The sequence below is a fragment of the Xyrauchen texanus genome, chromosome 25 (assembly GCF_025860055.1).
Source record: "Xyrauchen texanus isolate HMW12.3.18 chromosome 25, RBS_HiC_50CHRs, whole genome shotgun sequence".
Classification (NCBI taxonomy): domain Eukaryota; kingdom Metazoa; phylum Chordata; class Actinopteri; order Cypriniformes; family Catostomidae; genus Xyrauchen; species Xyrauchen texanus.
Window position 1 is genome coordinate 38,042,180 of NC_068300.1, and position 19,046 is coordinate 38,061,225.

General features: G+C 38.0%; 1 protein-coding gene across 6 annotated transcripts in view; it reads left to right on the plus strand.

Annotated features, from left to right (window-relative positions):
- Positions 1-18,782, plus strand: part of LOC127619128 (pleckstrin homology domain-containing family G member 1) — a 75,320-nt gene extending 56,538 nt beyond the window's left edge. For all 6 annotated transcript variants that reach the window (XM_052091897.1, XM_052091899.1, XM_052091894.1 and 3 more), the window contains exons 9-18: positions 1,579-1,674; positions 3,439-3,525; positions 3,867-3,900; positions 4,012-4,101; positions 4,991-5,029; positions 5,125-5,147; positions 5,633-5,800; positions 9,575-9,694; positions 14,287-16,063; positions 16,196-18,782. In XM_052091897.1, the coding sequence (XP_051947857.1) occupies positions 1,579-1,674; positions 3,439-3,525; positions 3,867-3,900; positions 4,012-4,101; positions 4,991-5,029; positions 5,125-5,147; positions 5,633-5,800; positions 9,575-9,694; positions 14,287-16,063; positions 16,196-17,196 (3,435 nt within the window). In that variant the 3' untranslated portion in view covers positions 17,197-18,782. The remainder of the gene's footprint in view (positions 1-1,578; positions 1,675-3,438; positions 3,526-3,866; positions 3,901-4,011; positions 4,102-4,990; positions 5,030-5,124; positions 5,148-5,632; positions 5,801-9,574; positions 9,695-14,286; positions 16,064-16,195) is intronic.
- The last annotated feature ends 264 nt before the right edge of the window (positions 18,783-19,046 follow it).

The window sequence follows — 19,046 nt, forward strand, 5'->3', positions numbered from 1 at the left end:
TGAATACTTGATACTGATTGTTCAATTGCGCCGTCTAGCAATCTAGCAGTCATCTAGATAGTTCTAAATAACTACTGCAAAACCAGGGATTTAGAGATTTCAGACCGGTCATCTGGATATTGCGAGTCATCTTTCATTCTTCTCGTACGACTCTGCGATCTTTAAAGCTAATAAAATCTTTCAACACAAATCCATGTTTCATGTCCATTTATTTATATGTCTGGCAAGTAGTCTTATAATAAGTGGGATATGAGCAGTCAGGCCGTCCTTTTTGCAAAATAAACACCAAAAGACACAAATAGTGGTAATATTCAGCTGTTTCTATAGACTCAATATCTTTCTTGTCATATAATTACATCTTTCCGATGCAAATTAATATTTCATGTCTTTTTACTTATTTATTTTGTTGGTAGTCATGTAATAAGCAAGATAATGTAGTCAGTCGGTCATTATTGCAAAATAAATCCCTTGAAAAATAAACCAATGCATTTTATGGCCGCTTATACGATGTAAGCACTAGCATTGGCGCCATGAATGCAGATTGTAAACATGACAATCTACACATTACCCTAATAGCACGAATACATCACCCAGATGTCTATTTCATGTGTGTTTACATCTGAAATACATCATTTTTAGGTTGTTTAGTCATCTGCAATATGCCTATAAAACATTCAGCAGATGTCTTTGACATATTTATATTCAGATGTTAGTTAGACTGTGATTCTTTCCAGATAAAAGATCTAAAACAGACATCTTGTGTGCTATCTGGGTATCGACAGCATATGACTTTAAAGCATCATCGAGTGATTAAAACAACTTCTTTTAATGATCCCATGTGGATTCTATTCATAAAATGAGGCATGTCATCATTGATAACAAATGATCATATCAGCAAACATAACCCTATTATTGGCCTACATACCTCTGCTCTATTTTGAATTGTTGGCCTGTGTACTTGTTTGTCAGATGGACGCTTTTGGAACTTCTCACTTTGGTTGCATCATGTCTCATTCGTTTCCAGCGCCTCTATGTCCTAAGTGCTGTGCTTTTAGGACGAAGTGCCTTTGAAAAACACACCTCGAGATCCCAGATCGGTCCAGATGTCTGTATGAGTTCAAAAGCGCATCTGTGGAAGGCTCATTGGTTTGATGAGGCGCGTTGCCTGTACAGATGGAGCGCTGACTGTCCCTACTTATTTAAGGTGGTACATCAAGCTTGAAATGCTCCGATAGTAGGAAAATCCTTCATTATGGAATTATCGTACAGTTCGGAGGCATGATTAATTGCGTTTATTAATACTTTACTTTTCATTTCATTAATCACACTAAAGTAATGTGTAAAATCAGCATTATTCATCCATACTAACTTTGCTGGAGTGTATGAATTACCATCTATGACCAGCTAAAACCCTTGTAAAACCAGCTAATTTCAGAAGCTGGTTTTTACTGGATTGTCCAGCAACGTGGAGATGAACTGTACAAAAATTTCTTTCATGGTTGTATAAATAGTTTGGAACTGTAATTGAATTTCTTCCTCTCTTTCTCTTTCTCTGTCTCTTTATTTATTTCTTTGCAGTGTTGTAACCTTATGTTGGTGGAGGTAATTCCTAAAGAACCTCTGAGCTTCAGTGTGTTTCACTATAAGAACCCCAAACTTCAACACACTGTGCAGGTAACCACAAACAGTCACACACATGTACATGCATACGGTATGTAACCTATGATCAGTAGGTCGTATTAAACAAATGCTGGAATGTCCAGCCTGAGGCCAGGCTTCTGACAGATGGCCAGTCGCCTTGAAATTTACCCTAGTAAAACCACACCCCTCTACCTACAGGCTTTGGTATGTATGAATATATGCACAAGTGTGTGTGTGTGTGTGTGTGTGTGTGTGTGTGTGTGTGTGTGTGTGTGTGTGTGTGTGTGTGTGTGTCTCGTCTAAAGCCAGTAATGTTACATCTGACCTGTGTGTTGGACATCAGTCAAGAAGTCATAAATGTGATGCAGTATGTGCTACAACTTTCAGAATGCCCGTAAATCACCACCACTCTAATGTGATTGGATGGCTCGCTGTTATCTCAGGAGCTAATACATGTTCTCCTTTTCTTTCATAAGCTGGGTCATATTTTACCCAAAAATCAAAAGAGATTATATTTAGCATTTTTTGCATGTAATTTTAATTTTAATTTACCTCCAAATTCTAATTTCCGCAATGCAAAAAAAGATGGTCATCATGATACTCTCATTACTGCAACAAGAAAAAAAATATTTATTATTAAATTCTAAACAATTCATGCATCATAATAGTTTTCAAATGTAAAAGTAAAACCCGGTATTGAGAGTTGGGGGGTAAAATATGCTTAAGTCTATAGTCTATAATGTTAATCTAAAACATTATTTAAAAAAGTATACCGCTCCTTTTTTTTATAGGTTCTTGCAGATACTGATACTACATATTTTTAGGGTTTTTTGTATTGTATTGTTGCAGTTCTATAAATACAATACTGTGAGACTGACGATTTGAGGTCAGCTTGTTTATTATATTTGTATTATTTTTAAAAAGACATCATCGATGGAGCTTTTATTTTGGCGGAAGCTTTTATTTAGAAATTAAGCCATTTCCTTTTCTGTGCCTTTTTGATGGTGGCTTCTAACCTCCTGAAAAGCATGTTGCTACATTACCTAATTGTGTATTAGTGCTCTGCTTGTTGTCATCTGCTACAAACAGACTGCACGTGATGTTTATCATGTGTTATAAGTGTATGAGTGTCCAGCTTCACACATTCACTTTGAAGCATGCAGAACATGCAAACTTCAACTCATTAAATTGCAGCCTTTGCGGTTTAATAATAATAGAGTTATATTTGTGTGCTACATGTTTAGAAAATGACATTTGTATGTCAGATGGTTTTTACAAACTTTTGTTCTGGAGGTATCGGGACATCCCTATTTAAGTGTTCTGAAATTGTCACAATTTAAAATATCTTACACATCATTGTAACATCTGCTGTAGACTGTCTTTGTTGTGATAAAATAAGCCTTTCTGGGCTATATTTCATCATTTTATATGGTTTTTATAACGTATATTGGATAACATCATTTTACATGTTGTTCTTATGTTCATTGCGGTTAGTTGTCCATAAGCTCACTGTTAGCTTGAATAAAAAAAATGTGCTACAGGCTTTTAATTGTGACTGTCTATGAAATACAGTAATGTCGCTGATGAGCGGCAGTTCCAGTCAATCTTATCTGTTTGTTAGTCACTGACATTTGCTGACATCCACCCAGTTGATTTCAAAGTTTGTTTTGATTTTGATGTTTGGTGCTGATGTTATTTGATTGCTGGGTGACTCGGTCACAGCGGTGTTATAGATGTGTGTCAGTAAATGATCTTAAACCTGCAGATTGTGCTGATATATCTCTAATCCACTTTCAGGCAAAGTCTCAACAGGACAAGAGAATATGGGTCCTGCATCTGAAAAGGCTGATCCTTGAAAATCATACAGCCAAAATACCAGCCAAGGTTAGAATGTGCACATACTGTACACAATGTCTAATATAATGGGGCCAAATATGGCTGTTGCCACTGAACTGTGTTACGATAAAGTAGTTAATATCCAAGAGAATGAAAGAATGGTGAAGGTGAAGCAGAGGATTCCCTTTTTACAGAAGTGAGGGCATAGCACCTCCAATAGTCTATTTAGTTGAAACAAAATCAACAATATTTTGAACAGAAGCTGCAACTATTCACAGTTCTCATTTATATGGTATAAATATCATATAAATTGATGAACCAAAATGCAGAGTGCTGCAGTGGTTGTGTAGGTGTTACAGGAAGTAAATGTTCTCTCTGTCTCACCTTAGGCTAAGCAGGCCATTCTGGAGATGGATACTGCAAGTAAGTATTATGCATAACTTCACACTGAAAGCTACGGTGCATGTATATGTGAAGTACATGTGTAAAATTGAAGTAATTGGATTTCAGACTCTATTCTTTAACTTTTTGTAGACCACCCAGGTTTTAACTTTAACTCTGAGGGTTACAAGAGAGAGGACACTAAAGAGGGCCCTTCACCAAGGAGAGTGCGCAGGAAGACCGGTAAGACACAAAAGATACAACGAACAAAACAGTTTCATTCAAATGTTTCTGATTCTTCTTTTAGGTGGTTTTCATACTGGGCACGTTTGCTGCAGTCCGAATCCGAGTGTGATGATCGTTGCATTGGTCTGGTTTCAGACACGTTCAGGCTAAGTCCACATGAATCCGGATAAAATCAAAAACATTGGTTTCTTTTCAAAATGCTCTCCGTCCACACTATCATTTTCAAATGTTTTCCGAAAGTTGCACGTTTTAAATCCCCTTAATGCATATGCAGAACATTTTTTAAGAAATGTGACCCTGCGTCATTTCCATGTATGGATTGAAACGCAATTGCCTTTGAAGGAAGCAGGCACAGCAATGCCGTTACAACATGAGCCACCGTGTGATTTTGTGGGGGTAAATGGATTACATTTCGGTATCACATTACAACAAATGCATCATCATTTAAAAAAACAAAACTTTCAAATTAATGCTTTTCAAAAGTAAACATGGTAATGTGAACATGGCCTTAGATTCTGTCGATCCCAGGAGCTTTTCCTTCATCAACTTGCATCATAAAAAACGTCCAAAAGACTGTTGATGTCATCATGCTAAAATCAGCAAAAACCCATGAGCAAGTTTTTTTACATCCTGAACAAATGCGGACCCGAGTGCAGGTTGCTTTCTCTCTCATTTAAACTGTGCCACAGTTCCATTACAACTGAGCTCAGAGCACCCCCTACAGGTAGTCTCGGGTTCTGTACCACTATCCGCAAAACAGCTTTCATGTTACCAATTTTTTATGCAAATTGTTCTGTTTTGTGGACTAAATTGCCAGTGTGAAAGCCCCCTTAATCTCAGTATCTGTTTATAATGTCTTTCTCTCTCTGTCTCTCCTTATCCTCAGAGCCATTAGCAAAATTACTGAAAAACTCCAAACACATGAGTAAGTACTTGTAAAAGTGATCAATGAAACAACATTACTACAAATTCTACAAATGTCACTTAAATCATTTGTTTCTTCCCTTTTTTTTTCTGTAGTATCCAGCCCAGATACACAGAAGGTAAAGAACTCAATTCACCAAAGCATGAATCCATTAAATAAATCTAGAGTTTATCAAATACATCTAAAAAAATGTAAATAAAATAAAGCCGTGCCTTCACTATACAACTTCTTGTCGTAGCAGCGCACATACTATTCGATAGTATGCAGACGAGGTTCACAAATTACAAGAACTTTGGCTAAAAAAACGCTTACATAAAGTCAACAAGAAATTAGTGATCATACGATTTTTCCAGAAATGGAGGGTCATGATCAGCTTAATGTCCAAGTTGTCTGTGCACTGATTTTGGCTGAAAAACAAAAGAGGAGACAAAAAAATAAATAGAGCAGAATGATTGGGAAGACGCGGACAGGCTGTCTATGTATGTCTCTGAAATCTGTCCGCGACAGTAAAATCTGTTAAAAAATCATGTAGTAAGGGCATGGCTTAAGTGTTAGACCTAAGTATTCAAGAATATGTCAGAAACTTGTATTTTCTTTTCACAGCATTCTAGTTTAGGAGTCGCCCTGCTGTCACCTGTGGCCCATTTGGGTTCTATTGGTCGATCCCGTAGCCTTGTCAGCGAATCACAGGAGTCACTGGACACTGGTGACCACAGTGATTTAGATGAAGGGCATCCACAAGATGCTGATGATGAAGATGATACTGGTGTGGTAAGTCTGATATGACATTTGATGTGTTTCCTCACTTCATGTCATTTATTTATTTTTTGTTTAACCCTAATTACATAGGAATATAGCACAGGTATGAAACTACCCAACTTCTGGCAAACCTTTTGGTGTGCGTCAGTGTAGATGTGCTCTGGACTTACAGTGAGCTGAATAAAATGTCAGAATCCAATGTGAAATTTGGTAAATGTGTTAATTGCCTTTAAGAAAAATATGTGTTAAACATTTTAAATGTATCGCATGTGTTATCGTGGTAATTTCGATAGATCTACTTTAAATACAACAAACAAATCAACTTAACATCCCTGGAACACCTACTATGACTTGCTCAACTGAAGTATCTATCCATCCATTCAATCATATTTAAAAATCTTCAAAACTTCAAAGTTTTCTAACTACTTTTCCTTTTCTAGTTCTGAATAAAATGTGTTTTCTAAATCATAAGTAACAACAGACTGATCTCACAGTAAAACAAGCCCAGATCCATAAGGAGGAAAGGGTGGACCTGGCCCACCCTATCATGAGTCCTGCTGACCCTGGCTGACTGGATGAATTGGTTACACCCGGTCCATGAGACATGACAAAGGAGAGCGCTGGAAGTGAACTGTGCTCCTGTTATTATAAAAATAAATATTCACTGCAAGTGCTCAGGGGCGTAGATAGCTCTAGGCTTTCGGGGCTATATCCTCAACAAAAAAAAATTCTCTAGCTCCGAACCACATTCATTTATATTCTTTCTTCCTCACTGTGCTTCAGGCGCCTCTCTCACTCATATTAAATAGGTGGTAGAGAGTTGCTGATGCTATTATTTCAATGACAGTAGGCCGTTGAAACGCATTGTATTGTATGATATTGTCTTAGTGTCATGATTGTGTGGTTTTACAAAAACATGATTGTAAATTGTGCCTTAAAATAAATAATAAATAATTCATATTTGTATTGTGACCCCCTGTGAGCAAGCTAAAGGTGACTGTGCCAAGGAACTCAAAACTCAAAAAGATGTTGGTTAATGGAGAAAAATAACCTCGGGGAAACCTGGATCACTGTGGGGGGCCAGTTCCCTTCTGGCTAAACAGCATTAATATAATGCCAATATTAGTTATTTATGTAAAGTAAAAGTCATGCTTTAAGTAAGTAAACTAAGTTAGCGTTAGGGGCCAATTCTTAAACAATAATATTTTTTATGGACTGTAAATTTAAAGACTAAAGTCTTTGAAGTCCATCCTGAATTAACTGCGGAAGTCCAAAAAAAATGCATTGTCCTTTGTTATTTGGCTGATGAAGTCTTTAGTTGGCAATACATTTATTGTCTGTATATTTTAATAGTCCATCCTTTGACCAAGATGATACAGGCAGAGGCCAGTAAGGTGCATCGCAGTTCCACTGATCTATAATTAGCCAACACTCCAGGATCAAGCTGTGGTTTCTTGTGGATTAATAACTGCCATTTTAAGGTTTCTTGGTACATGCCCTAAAGATAATGAGTTAATAATATTACGAAGTTCTGATATTACAGGAAACACCTCTTTTAAGAGCTTAGTCGTATTGGATTTAAAATACATGTTGTTGCTTTTTTTCTCCCTTTTTACCGTAATTTGGAATGCCCAGTTCCTAATGCCCTCTAAGTCCTTGTGGTGGCGTAGTGACTTGCCTCAGTCCGGGTGGTGGAGGATGAATTTCAGTTGCCTCCATGTCTGAGACCATCAATCCGCAAATTTTATCATGTGGCTTGTTGAGCGTGTTATCTCAGCCTCCACTAACAACCGGGCCAATTTGGTTGCTTAGGAGACCTGGCTGGAGTCACTCAGCACACCCTGTATTCAAACTCACGACTCAAGGGGTGGTCATGCTGTTTCTTTTGATGTTTTGACGTTAACTTCCTGACCCATGAGAGCGAAAGACTGAAGTTGCTCATAGAGAATAATATTGAGACACTGAGGTGCTTTGGATGGGTGCATAATTCAAATTTTTTTTTCTGATTATTTAAAATTTATCAGTAAAGAAATTCATAAAGTCATTACTACTATGGAATATCTGGTCCAGCCAGATATTCCTTACCAATTTAGCAACAGTACTGAATAAACACAAAGATTGCTATTTTCTGAGTTTGCTAAAATATGCTGTCCTTGAAGCTTTTAGAGGCTGTCTGGAGACATTTGTCATGTTCCAGTGAGTTTGTCGGTATGTTCTTGTTTTTTTTGTTATTTATCTCCCTCATGTGTCTCAGGCACACTAATTAGCATGCTAGCAGCACCTGGTTCCCCACTGATTCACTGCCTGCTTAATCCTGTTGTGGCAGTATCTTTGCTAGATTGTTGTTTAATGTGAAGTAACTTACCTCGCTCTCTCCACCTAACTGGTCCTGTCTCATGTATCTGTTTGGTTGCCTGTCGCTGCCCGTGTATCGAGAGTATGGTTACCTTCCAGTCTGCTGTGCACTTGTTCTTTGCACCCACAACTCTTCATCTGAGGATTCCTCACAGATCTGCTCTGACTACCACAAAGCATACATTCGCCTATGAACACACTCTTCATGGAGGATTCCTCACAGATCTGCTCACTGCGTGGCCACAGCACACACATATCAACGAACACCTATCTCCTGCTTACTGCAAACGGTGCCGGATACTCCACTCTTTACCAGCCCAGTTGAATTTACAATTTAATGTTAATAAATCCTTTGAACTCTTCCTCTGATCTTGGGTCTCTTTGTCTCGCTAAGTGGTATTCTTCCACTTGTGCTCCATTTTCCAAGATGATCTCATGAGAACATGAGTATGATCAGCTGTGCAGGGCTTTTTTCTTTAATTGTCTTTCATTGAAGGGAGGCGACACTGTAAAGAGTATTAGAGAAGACTGTATCTATATATTTTTGGGACTATATCAAGTTCCTCTGAACATTTTGGCTTACTGAGAATTTGAGAAAAATCAGGAATGTTATTAATGAAGCTATCTTTAGTGGTCGAAAGAATAGTTCTACCCGATTGATAATGCAGCGTAGACTGAGTGACCTTTGCTAAACGCAGCATATAAGAGAATAGGTAATGATCTGAAATTTCATTGCTCTGCAGCAGAATTGCTATATTATCAACTTCCATTCCATATGAAATTAATTAAAGAATTAAATCTACCCTATGATTACAGTGATGAGTTGATCCTGTCACATTTTCTCTGACCCCAACAGAGTTGAGAATATCGATAAATGCTAATCCCAGTGTATCACTTTCGTTATCTATGTGAATGTTGAAGTCACCAACGAAAAAAGCTCTATTCACAGTAACATCCAGATCTGATCAAGCAAATTCTCTAAGGAAATCAGAATCTATCCCTAGTGGTCTATATACTGTAGCAAGAACAAAAGATGACAGAGATGTTTTATTTATATCGGGCGATGTCACATAAAAGTTCACATGAAGCATTATCAGTTCAAAAGAATTAAAGTTATATCCTGACCTCTGGGTAATACCAAATACATCACGGTAAATGTTATGCATTCCTCAGTAAAGAGGACCTAACTGTACCACCCAAACCCCAAAAACAAACATTAACCTAACCATCAGAGGAGTAAAATGGAATGTTAGAATCATGCTTATTTATTATGCAAAACTTGATTACTTTCTGGTGTCAACATGGGATCTGAACCAGAGTATACAATGCTGATGATGCATTGCACTTCCGGCAGCGCCACAGGGAAAAGTAAACACACTTTGTGCAATCATAGTGTCTATGTTTCATTGATCATAACCTTTGTACAACCAGGGCTCTGGGGGCAAGCTGAGGGTGCCAGGGAAGAGCAGCCGTAAAAGGCTGAATCAGCAAGTGTCCGTGGACAGCATTGACCAGTGGAGAAACCACAACCTCACTCATACAGATCTCCAGGTAAGGACATACTGTAGGTGACACATAATACATAGTTAACACCAAACCAACAGTTATTATGTGAGTAAGAGCAACCAATTCACTCTTATAGGTTTGAGGTGTGCTCCTGTGGTTGACTAATTTTCACAAACACTCCAACAATCCAAATGCTTTTTCTATAGTTTATTTGTTTCTGGGAAAAAGAAAAAAAAAACGCAACAAAAAGTTCAGTTCATCTAACCATCATTCGTGTAGATATGAGATACAATAATTCAAACTAAATAATCCAAAGAACCATAAAATGTGAAGTTTATAGAGCACATTTAAAAACAACAGAAATTGACACAAAATGCTTTACAGATCAAACAAACAATGTGATATAAACAGAATGATATAAAAACAGATTGATTTAAAAGATAAATATAAAATATAATAAAAGAAATGAATACAACATCATGTATTTATCAATTTCAAACTATTCAATTATCTATGCAAAAGCTACAGAATAAAAACATGTTTTTTAAGAAGATTTACAAATGGCTAATAATGAAGCTTACCTCACATGGAAATGGAGACTATTCCATAGATTAGGACCTATCACAGAAAAGGCTCGGTCACCCTTAGATCTATAGCGACAACGAGGAACCCTCAATAGAAGATGATCAGAAGACCTGAGCACTCTGGTGGGGGAGTAAGGTGTAGAAGTTCACTGATATATTGGGGCGTGAGACCAGATAGTGACTTGTAGACAAAAATCAGAATTTTAAAATCAACCCTGAATTTAACAGGAAGCCAGTGTAGAGATGCTAAAACCGGGAAAATGTGATCCCTCTTTCTTAACCCTTTTAAAAGCCTAGCTGCCGGGTTTTGAACTAGTTTGGGGCAGACCAATGTACAATGAGTTACAATAGTCTAACATTGATGTAATAAGTGTGTGGATCACAATGTCCAAGTCTTTATGGAAAAGTTATTATTTTAACAATAGATCTCAGGTGGAAAAAGCTACCCTTGAAAAAAGCATTGATCTGCTTATTGAAAAGTAACACGTCTAGAATCACTACAGGACTCCTGACGTGATCTTGTACATTCAACGACAGAGGACCTAACTGGGCAACCAGGCCAGGTAAGGAGGACATGGAGGAACCTAAAATCAGAACTTCGTTTTTGCATTAATTTAATTGTACACAATTATTTGCCAGCCAATGTTTAATATCTTTGAAGCAATTTAGGCCATTCTCAGATGAACAATTCTTGTCTATACGGAATCGTCAGCATAACAGTGATACGATATGCTGTACTTCTGAAAAATAGAGCTCAGAGGAAGCATATACAGGGAAAATAACAAGGGTCCTAAAATCAATCCTTGAGGGACACCACACTGTAATTGAACCGACATAGAAGAAAAATTACATACATTTACATAGAACGAGGAAAACCAATGGAGGGCCGTACCCTGGATGACAACAATACATTCTAGACAATTGAGAAGAATATTATGGTCGATAGTGTCGAATCAGATCTAATAAAATTAAGATGGCAGGTGAACCTGAATCCATGGAGAGAAAAAATATCATTAGTGACCTTCAACAATGCAGATTCAGTGCAGTGCAAAGGTCTGAATCCAGACTGAAATGTATCTAAATTGTTAAATGTATTTAGATTGGAGTAGAGCTGCGAATACAAAAAGGATGTAGAATTGCATGTTTAAAACTACTTGCTAATGAGTTGTTATTTATAGCTGTCACACTGGAAATGTTAGTCATGAAAACTTCTTTAAGAAGACGTGGAGAAAGAATATCCAGTTTGTATCTGAAACACTTCATCTTGGAGACTACATCTGCTAAGTGTGCTTGCGTAACTGGTTCAAAGTGAGTCAGGGAGCTGGATGGGGAAGAAATTCGTCGTTGATCAAATTGTGAAGGTGCAATCGCACCTTTAATCTGCTCAATTTTGTTAGTTAAAGTTTAAATATGTTTTACAGGACTCTAGGTTGGTGTCCAGAAAAGCATTTCTAGTTGGGTTTTAAACAGAATCAATTGTTTTTAACAATAGTTTTGGTTAATTTGCGTTAACAGAGATTAATGTAGAGAAAAACTTAGTTTCCCGCTTCTTTTACAGCTCTCTGATAACACTCCTTTAAAATGTCATAAGAGACCTGAAGCTTGTCTCTTTTATAATTGCGCTCAGCTTTTCTGCACTCCTGTTTGAGAGGGCGGGTAACGTCATTTAACCAAGGTTGTGAAACACCCTTAATTCTCTTTTACTTGAGCGGAGCGACATTTTCAAGTGTAAAAGTACAAGATTTATTAAAAGCTTCAACCAATGATTCAGTGTTGAGTCCAGCTAAGACATCATCTGTGAAATGAGTTAGATAAAATTCTGAAAACAGATTGGGAGTAGATGAGTGAATAGACTTAGAGTGATGTAAGGCCTGAGAAAATGTAGGGAGAGGACAAGTAGAGACAGACTCAAACATTATTGAATAATGGTCAGAAATGTCAATATCTAAGACGTCTAAGTTGGATACAGAAAGACCATAAGATAACGCAATATCTTATGTATGACCTACAAAATGCATGTCATACAAAATGTAAAGACTCAGAGAGGGAGATACATTCATTTACCAGAGATTTTGCTGCACAGCATACATGAAAATTAAAATCCCAAAGAATCAGGAGTCTGTCACCACGACACACCAGTTCAGAGAGAAAGTCCGAAAATTGATGGATGAATTCCTCATTAAATCTGGGAGGTCTGTACACATGTGCACAGGAACCAAGATTTCAATCTTTAATAATTGGACCTCAAAACTGGAATACATGTCCATAGGTAGTGTTTTGCATTTAAAAGAGTTTCTAAAAACAGAGGAAATACCACATCCTCGCCCTGAAGTCGATGGGGAATTTAAAAAGTCACAGCCTGTCGGTGTTAGATCACCAGGACTGAGCCAGGTCTTAGTGATGAATAAAAAGTCCAATGAACATGCTATAAAAAAAGTAATTCAGATTAAAAGACTTGTTCAGTATTGAACATGCATTAATGAGGGCCATCTTAACAGTGGCGACATCTGTTTTTTGCGGTGAAATAAAAGATTGACACCCTGCTTCACATCACTTTCACCAGTCGGAGGGAGAAGGCTTGGAGACAATATGGCCGGTATGTTGTTGGTAGTCAAGGAAATTAGTCAGTAATCTGCAGGGACATTTGTGTGACCCTCGATGGACATACCAGTGGGCAAGGAACAATTTCATAAGCAGTGCGATAGGAAGGGCCAAGGGATTCAAATGCCGTAAATCCAGAGATGAGTAGAGTAAAACCATATCGGAAGAAAGATGATTGCATGAACTTGCAAACAAAACAGGGAGCTCTCCGCTGAAACTGGCGAGGGCCAACAGCAAAACTCCAAAAGGCCAAGATGGACAACAGAAGGCAGAACATCCTCAAAGAATCCACCAACATGACTCGAATTCAAAGTCCACACACTCCAGCCCCACTGGACATGGATGATGGACAGAAAACCAAGCAGCCTATGTAAGACTGCATGTAGCAGTCCCAGTGAAGACCATCAGTGAGTGCAGCGGAGTTAATTTCCTTTGAAGTAATTGTGAGGTGTAGCGTAGATTTCAAACAAATTAAAAAGTTAATAGTCTATAAAAGAGAAGCATAACACTTGATTTCCTAATCAACAAAACAAAAGCATCTTAAAACATTGAAAAGTACCTGGAGCAGTGGCAGACAAACACACCACCGTTCACTCTACCAGAAGTAGCTTCAGGCTGCACCACTTTCCTAAGCTACCATGCCATGCTTGTTTAAAGACAAACGCTAACTACATACTCACCTCACAACAGAGGTGTGTCCTGAATAACCACCATATTGCTTCTTAAAAAATATTACTAAAAGTCAAATTAAATAAAAGCTTTAAAAAAAAACTTACATTACAATAAATTTACATTACAATATTTCAGAATTGTCAAATTAAACTATTATCATAATCAGCTAAATAATACATATTTCCTTTAAACATTAGGAATCGAAATTTGGCTCTAACACTGTGTATGAAACATGCAACCTGTCATGGATTTAATTCACTTGGCTGATATGGCCCCTCCATTGTGATGACTGCTGCTGCAGACATTTTCTTCCCGTGGATATATCCAGAGTCAACTTGAAACACATCCTTTTGCTTGTGTTTTAAAGGAACAACTTGAAAATAATAAAGGACATAATTTGCCTGTATTCAGAGTTGGAATTTAAAGACTGGGTACAGAATTCGTTATTTCCATTTATTTAAGTTGTTTAATATACCTCTTATTGAAAAGGCTTCATAAGTTGTGTGATGGTCACAATTAATCTTTAAAGGCATGATTTATAACATTAATAACAGTAACTAGTCTCAAAACATTATGCTGTTCCATGTGGTGCACTTCGATGTGTATCCAGATGTTTGACATCGAACAGATCATTCAAGTCTGGCTGAAATTGTAGACATTGTACAATGACCTGAGTGAATGCAGATTTACAAATTACTTGTAATATCACATATATAAACATGTACAAGTACACAGCATGATTTGAATATATTGTAATGGTGCATATTAATATTTTCTCAGACCACCAAACAGTCTCTACAAAATGAGGCTGTCAAAATGAACGCCCCTGTCCTACGGGTGACCGGTCCTCCTGAAACAGAGAACGCCGAACACACCTCTCACACGCTGGGAACAGGCAGGGAACAATCTGTCCGCAACATATGGGCACACCATCGAGTACGGAGGGCTATGTTTCCTACTCGTCAAAAGTCTGTCCAAATTGATGATGATGAAGACATCTATCAGACGTTCCAGCCAACAGAGAATGATGTAAGCAGTCATTATGCAGAGAGTGACCATGAAACTGCTGACCATCCAGAGAGACCCTGTAGCTGGCATATTGAACAGACTCAGAAATCGCAGCTAGACGTCCCCATTAGTGGAGGCAGGGTAATTCGTAGGGTCAGCAGTGTTGGAGAAAAACAGAGTGAGAGGCAAAGCCCTACCAAACGAGCCCTGCAAGAGGAAAAGACCAATGCCCAGACTGAGTCTTCAAGCACTGAAATCTCAGGATCATCTTCTGCCGAGCAGTTAACTATTGACGATATTGAGAATGTTTATGACAACATTAGTTATGAAGAGCTTCAGGCCATGGGGCTGATTCGCAAGGATGAAGTTGCAGAGATTACAGAGGTCAAATATAGTATAGGGCCACAAGTTATAATCAGTCCAACTGTAACTGGAAGTTCATGTGAGAGCAACAGGTCCTCTGGCCAAGAGGGGGAGCAATTTGAGACCTGCGATCTGCAAATTGTTGAGGAAGAAGAGAATGTCTATGACACCATAGGTTTCCAGGATCGCCCAGTCCTTTCAACTGATGCTGATCTAGGAAAAACAGACAGTCTGCAGACATCGGAGATAGATCTCATGGCTAGACAGATTTTAGGAGGCTTTGTTTCTGAGGAAAGCCTTTGTCCTAGAAACAATATTGAATTTGATCGACCCCTTCCTCAGATTCCGTCCACTCCAATTTTATACACGGAAACTTCTCAGCTTTCCACAGCCAATAACACGTTAGAACAAGTGGATGAAATCTGGTCTGATCTGGAAAACTACATCCGGAACAATGAAAAGAAACCAGATAGACTTCCAGCAGCATTTCCTGTAAGTGGAACGGACTCTACGTATAAAACCCATGACTCTCCACAAAAAGCACAAGACTCTCCAAGTAAAACATACAGCTCCCCAAGTAAAGTCAACAGGTTGCAACAAATGGCAAATGACTCTCCAAGCAAATTACCCTTAAACATTTCTGCTCCACCTGGATCACCTATTCCAACTACATTTAAACCCCCTCCAACTCTCCATATCCCCATCCTCAACATTCCAGACCTCCTTCCAGAAACAAGGTTAAAGGAAAAAGACCATGAGGTGTCTACTTCTCCTACAGCACCTTCCCTTCCTTTGCCCCCCACCCCTGAGCCCCAACCTGGCACAGTGAAGAGTATCCGCAACAAACTAGTGAGGTTAAGCAGTGGAAGCTTCCGGATGGATGATGAGGACATCCCTTCACCGAAGGGCTCAGAGCTTCAGACCTTGTTTAGTAGTTTGGAGCCTGGCTCCTCTAGTCTACTGCTGGGTGGGGAAGCTGGCGACCAGGTTCTTGATCTTGGAGAGAGGGGAAAGAACAGAGTGTTCCTCATGGCTAGGCAGTACAGTCAGAAGATCAAAAAGGCCAACCAGTTACTGAAGATGAAGAGCATGGACCATGAACCTAGTTGTGCCAAGCTAAGGCTTAATAAACAGAAAGACCTGGCAGCCATACTGGAGGAGAATAAACAAGGTGGCACTGCTATAGGTAAGGGATACTTGCAAGGCTATTATTATTCTTTCTTTGTTCTACAAAGTTTTACTCAGTGTGACGCATGCAAGTTTTATGAAATGATTTATTTATGAATGCTTCTTTCTTTTTTTCCTTTATTTTGGCCAGGTGCAAGAATAGCAGAGTACTCTCATTTGTATGAGCAGGTGGTTTTTAAGGGTTCTCCAACAATTCCTCAAGTACTGAAGTCCTCTGTCAGTATTACAGGCCCCCATCCACTTTTCCCCAACACCACCTCCTCCACTTCCCTATCCGATAGTGCTACCCAAGAGTCTGATTGGTTGAACTGCACATACAGTAATGAGGAACTTGCTGATTTTGTGTCCTGGCCAGCTGAATCTGCAGTATGCACTTCAGCTCAACAGAGAGGACTGACCTCTGCCATTTCAACTCCTGCCTTGATGAACCTCCCACCGGCTCTAAGTACTCCATCCAATCAGCGTTGGAGTGCCTGTGTGACACCAAGTAAAAGTAACACCGATCACATTTACTCTTCAATAGGACCACGCAACACTAAAGTGTCACCTTACAATTGCTGCCAGTCCTCGTCTTCATTGATAGATCAAACTGCAAAAGAGAATGGCAGTGAACAATGTAATAAGATGTGGGAGCTTCACGGAAAAGAGTCAATGATGTACATGTCTCGGCAGCACAGCCTTCCTGAGTGCCCTGTCCAGGTGACTTCTGACCTCTCAATGCCATGTGATATCACACTACAGGATTCACAGCAAGTGGTGGTTCTGGGCAAAAAGGTGCCACTGAATGCACAAAGTGCCACTGAGAATTATCTGGCCAACTTTAAAGACACTGGAGATGATGATGACGATTATGTGGAGATCCGTTCTGAAGATGAGGGTGAAGAGCAAAATCAAGATACGCCCATAGAGGCTCAGCTGCATAGTTTGTCGGGAACCACAGTAAAGTACTGCAGCCAATCTCAAAGCAGCATTCAGACCCTTGGAAAGGGACAGCAGACCACCCCTGAGATGGCTTTACAGGGATATCTGTGGAATAATCCGGACTGCAGCCAGCAGGGTGTAAATCAGCCCAAAATTGTCCAATCACTGAGAGAAAAGTTCCAGTGTCTCAGTTCTAGCAGTTTTGCATAAGAAGCTTGGAAAATGGACAACATGCCATCTAATTGAAAACCTTCCACATGGAACATGTTACAGAACTTAAAGACACAGTACAAAGTGTATGTCTATATATTTACATTGTAAAGTACTTCACTGAATTTGGCTCATATCTACACTTTAATTTTGTTGCACAAAGTAGCTTTTACATATATAAGCAGGACACTATACAGATTTAACTTTCAAATAATTTCCATCACATGCTGTATAACAAAACTTTCTGCTTTAAGGTCAGATCATGATTGTAAGTTCTACAGAACATTGTAAGTTCATTTTGAACAGGTTTCTCTCTTAAACAATGTTTTTGCTTAACTTCTGGATATAATATTCTAGTACATTTATATAAATGTTTCCTTCAAGCATTAAGATAAATAAAAAGCACATGACCGATGTTAATTACATTATCTGGCATAATCTCAGTGTCATATGTAGACAGAATCTTAATAGGACAATAACTCTTTACTTTTATTGTGTAGAAATATGCCATTAGTATGGGTTGAGTATATTGGCTGGAACCATGCTAGCATCGCCAGTGACCAATTGCATGCCATGTTTTCTTAATGCCAGAATGCATATCAGACTGGGAGGTCATACTGTAAGTGTATAGAGAAAAATTGCTATGTTGATTAAGATTTGATATTTGTTTGTTTTGGTTTGTATAACAACAAAACAGCCACTACAAAATGTAATTGGCAAAAAGTGAGAAAAATATGATTTTTTAATGTCTTATTTTAAGGTTCATTTGGTTGTGTTCATGGGACCATGTTGGGCAATGAGTTTGTGGTTTAAAAATGTTTTTCAACAAAAGTTTGTTGTAAATTTGGGTTCAATATTTTGTATTTTCTTGTCATATTGCTTGTTTACAGTGTTTTAAATATTCAGCATCAGCTGTGCCTAGCTTCTCTCCACCTACATACAAAACACTGGTTGGCTCACATAATGTCTTTCATCCCAAATATTTAGAGTTTAATTTTTTTGTTTTTTGTGATTAGAGATTTTCAGTTGTATTTATTTCTGGGTATTTCTGTTTTGTCTAAAATGTTGAGATGTCTGTTTCACTTTGATGGAGCAATATTTATTAAATGTTTGAGTTGGTTGTTCAGTTGGTATGGTTAGAAAATAGGTTTAATAGTGCTGTAAATATTTACATTTTCTTTTTGCTTTTATGGACACTGTTACCTTCTCAAAATGTTACATTGAAAGAAGAAATTATCATTTATAACCTGTGTAAATAGGAAAATTTGAATCAAAGCTATCAATGAAGTATGTTTATATGTTTGATTTTATTACGTTTATGTTGTTGATGTTGTTGGATTTTTTTATTGCACATTTTGTTTTCTGTTTTTACTGGTGGGGACTGTTGTCTTATGTTGGAATTGTTTCTTTTGCACTTCATTTTAATATTCTGTAAAGATGTACATTTTAATGAATATTGCCATTCTCCTGTTCTCATTATCTTAAGTTAAGTTTTTACTTTTTGTTTTTTCCTTGTTTTCTTTTTTAATACCTGCCTAGTTGTAACTGGTTGAAGATGTACTTTAGGCAACAAATAAACCTTCAATTAAAACAATATCTGTTTTTCTTTTAGCTATGTCTTCAACAGAAATGTTTGTATGTAAATATACTATTTACTTCTAGACATCTTTCATTTTGAGCTTCTATGTTTCTGTAGTACAAAGTGGAGACAGTATAATGCCAATATACAAACATGCATTGCAAAGTTATATAAACCCTTAAATATTTTTTCATATAACAGAGTGGCACAAAAATATTGGCCTCCAAAATATGTTTTGGAATAGAAATGTCATTGGTTATTAATATTTATT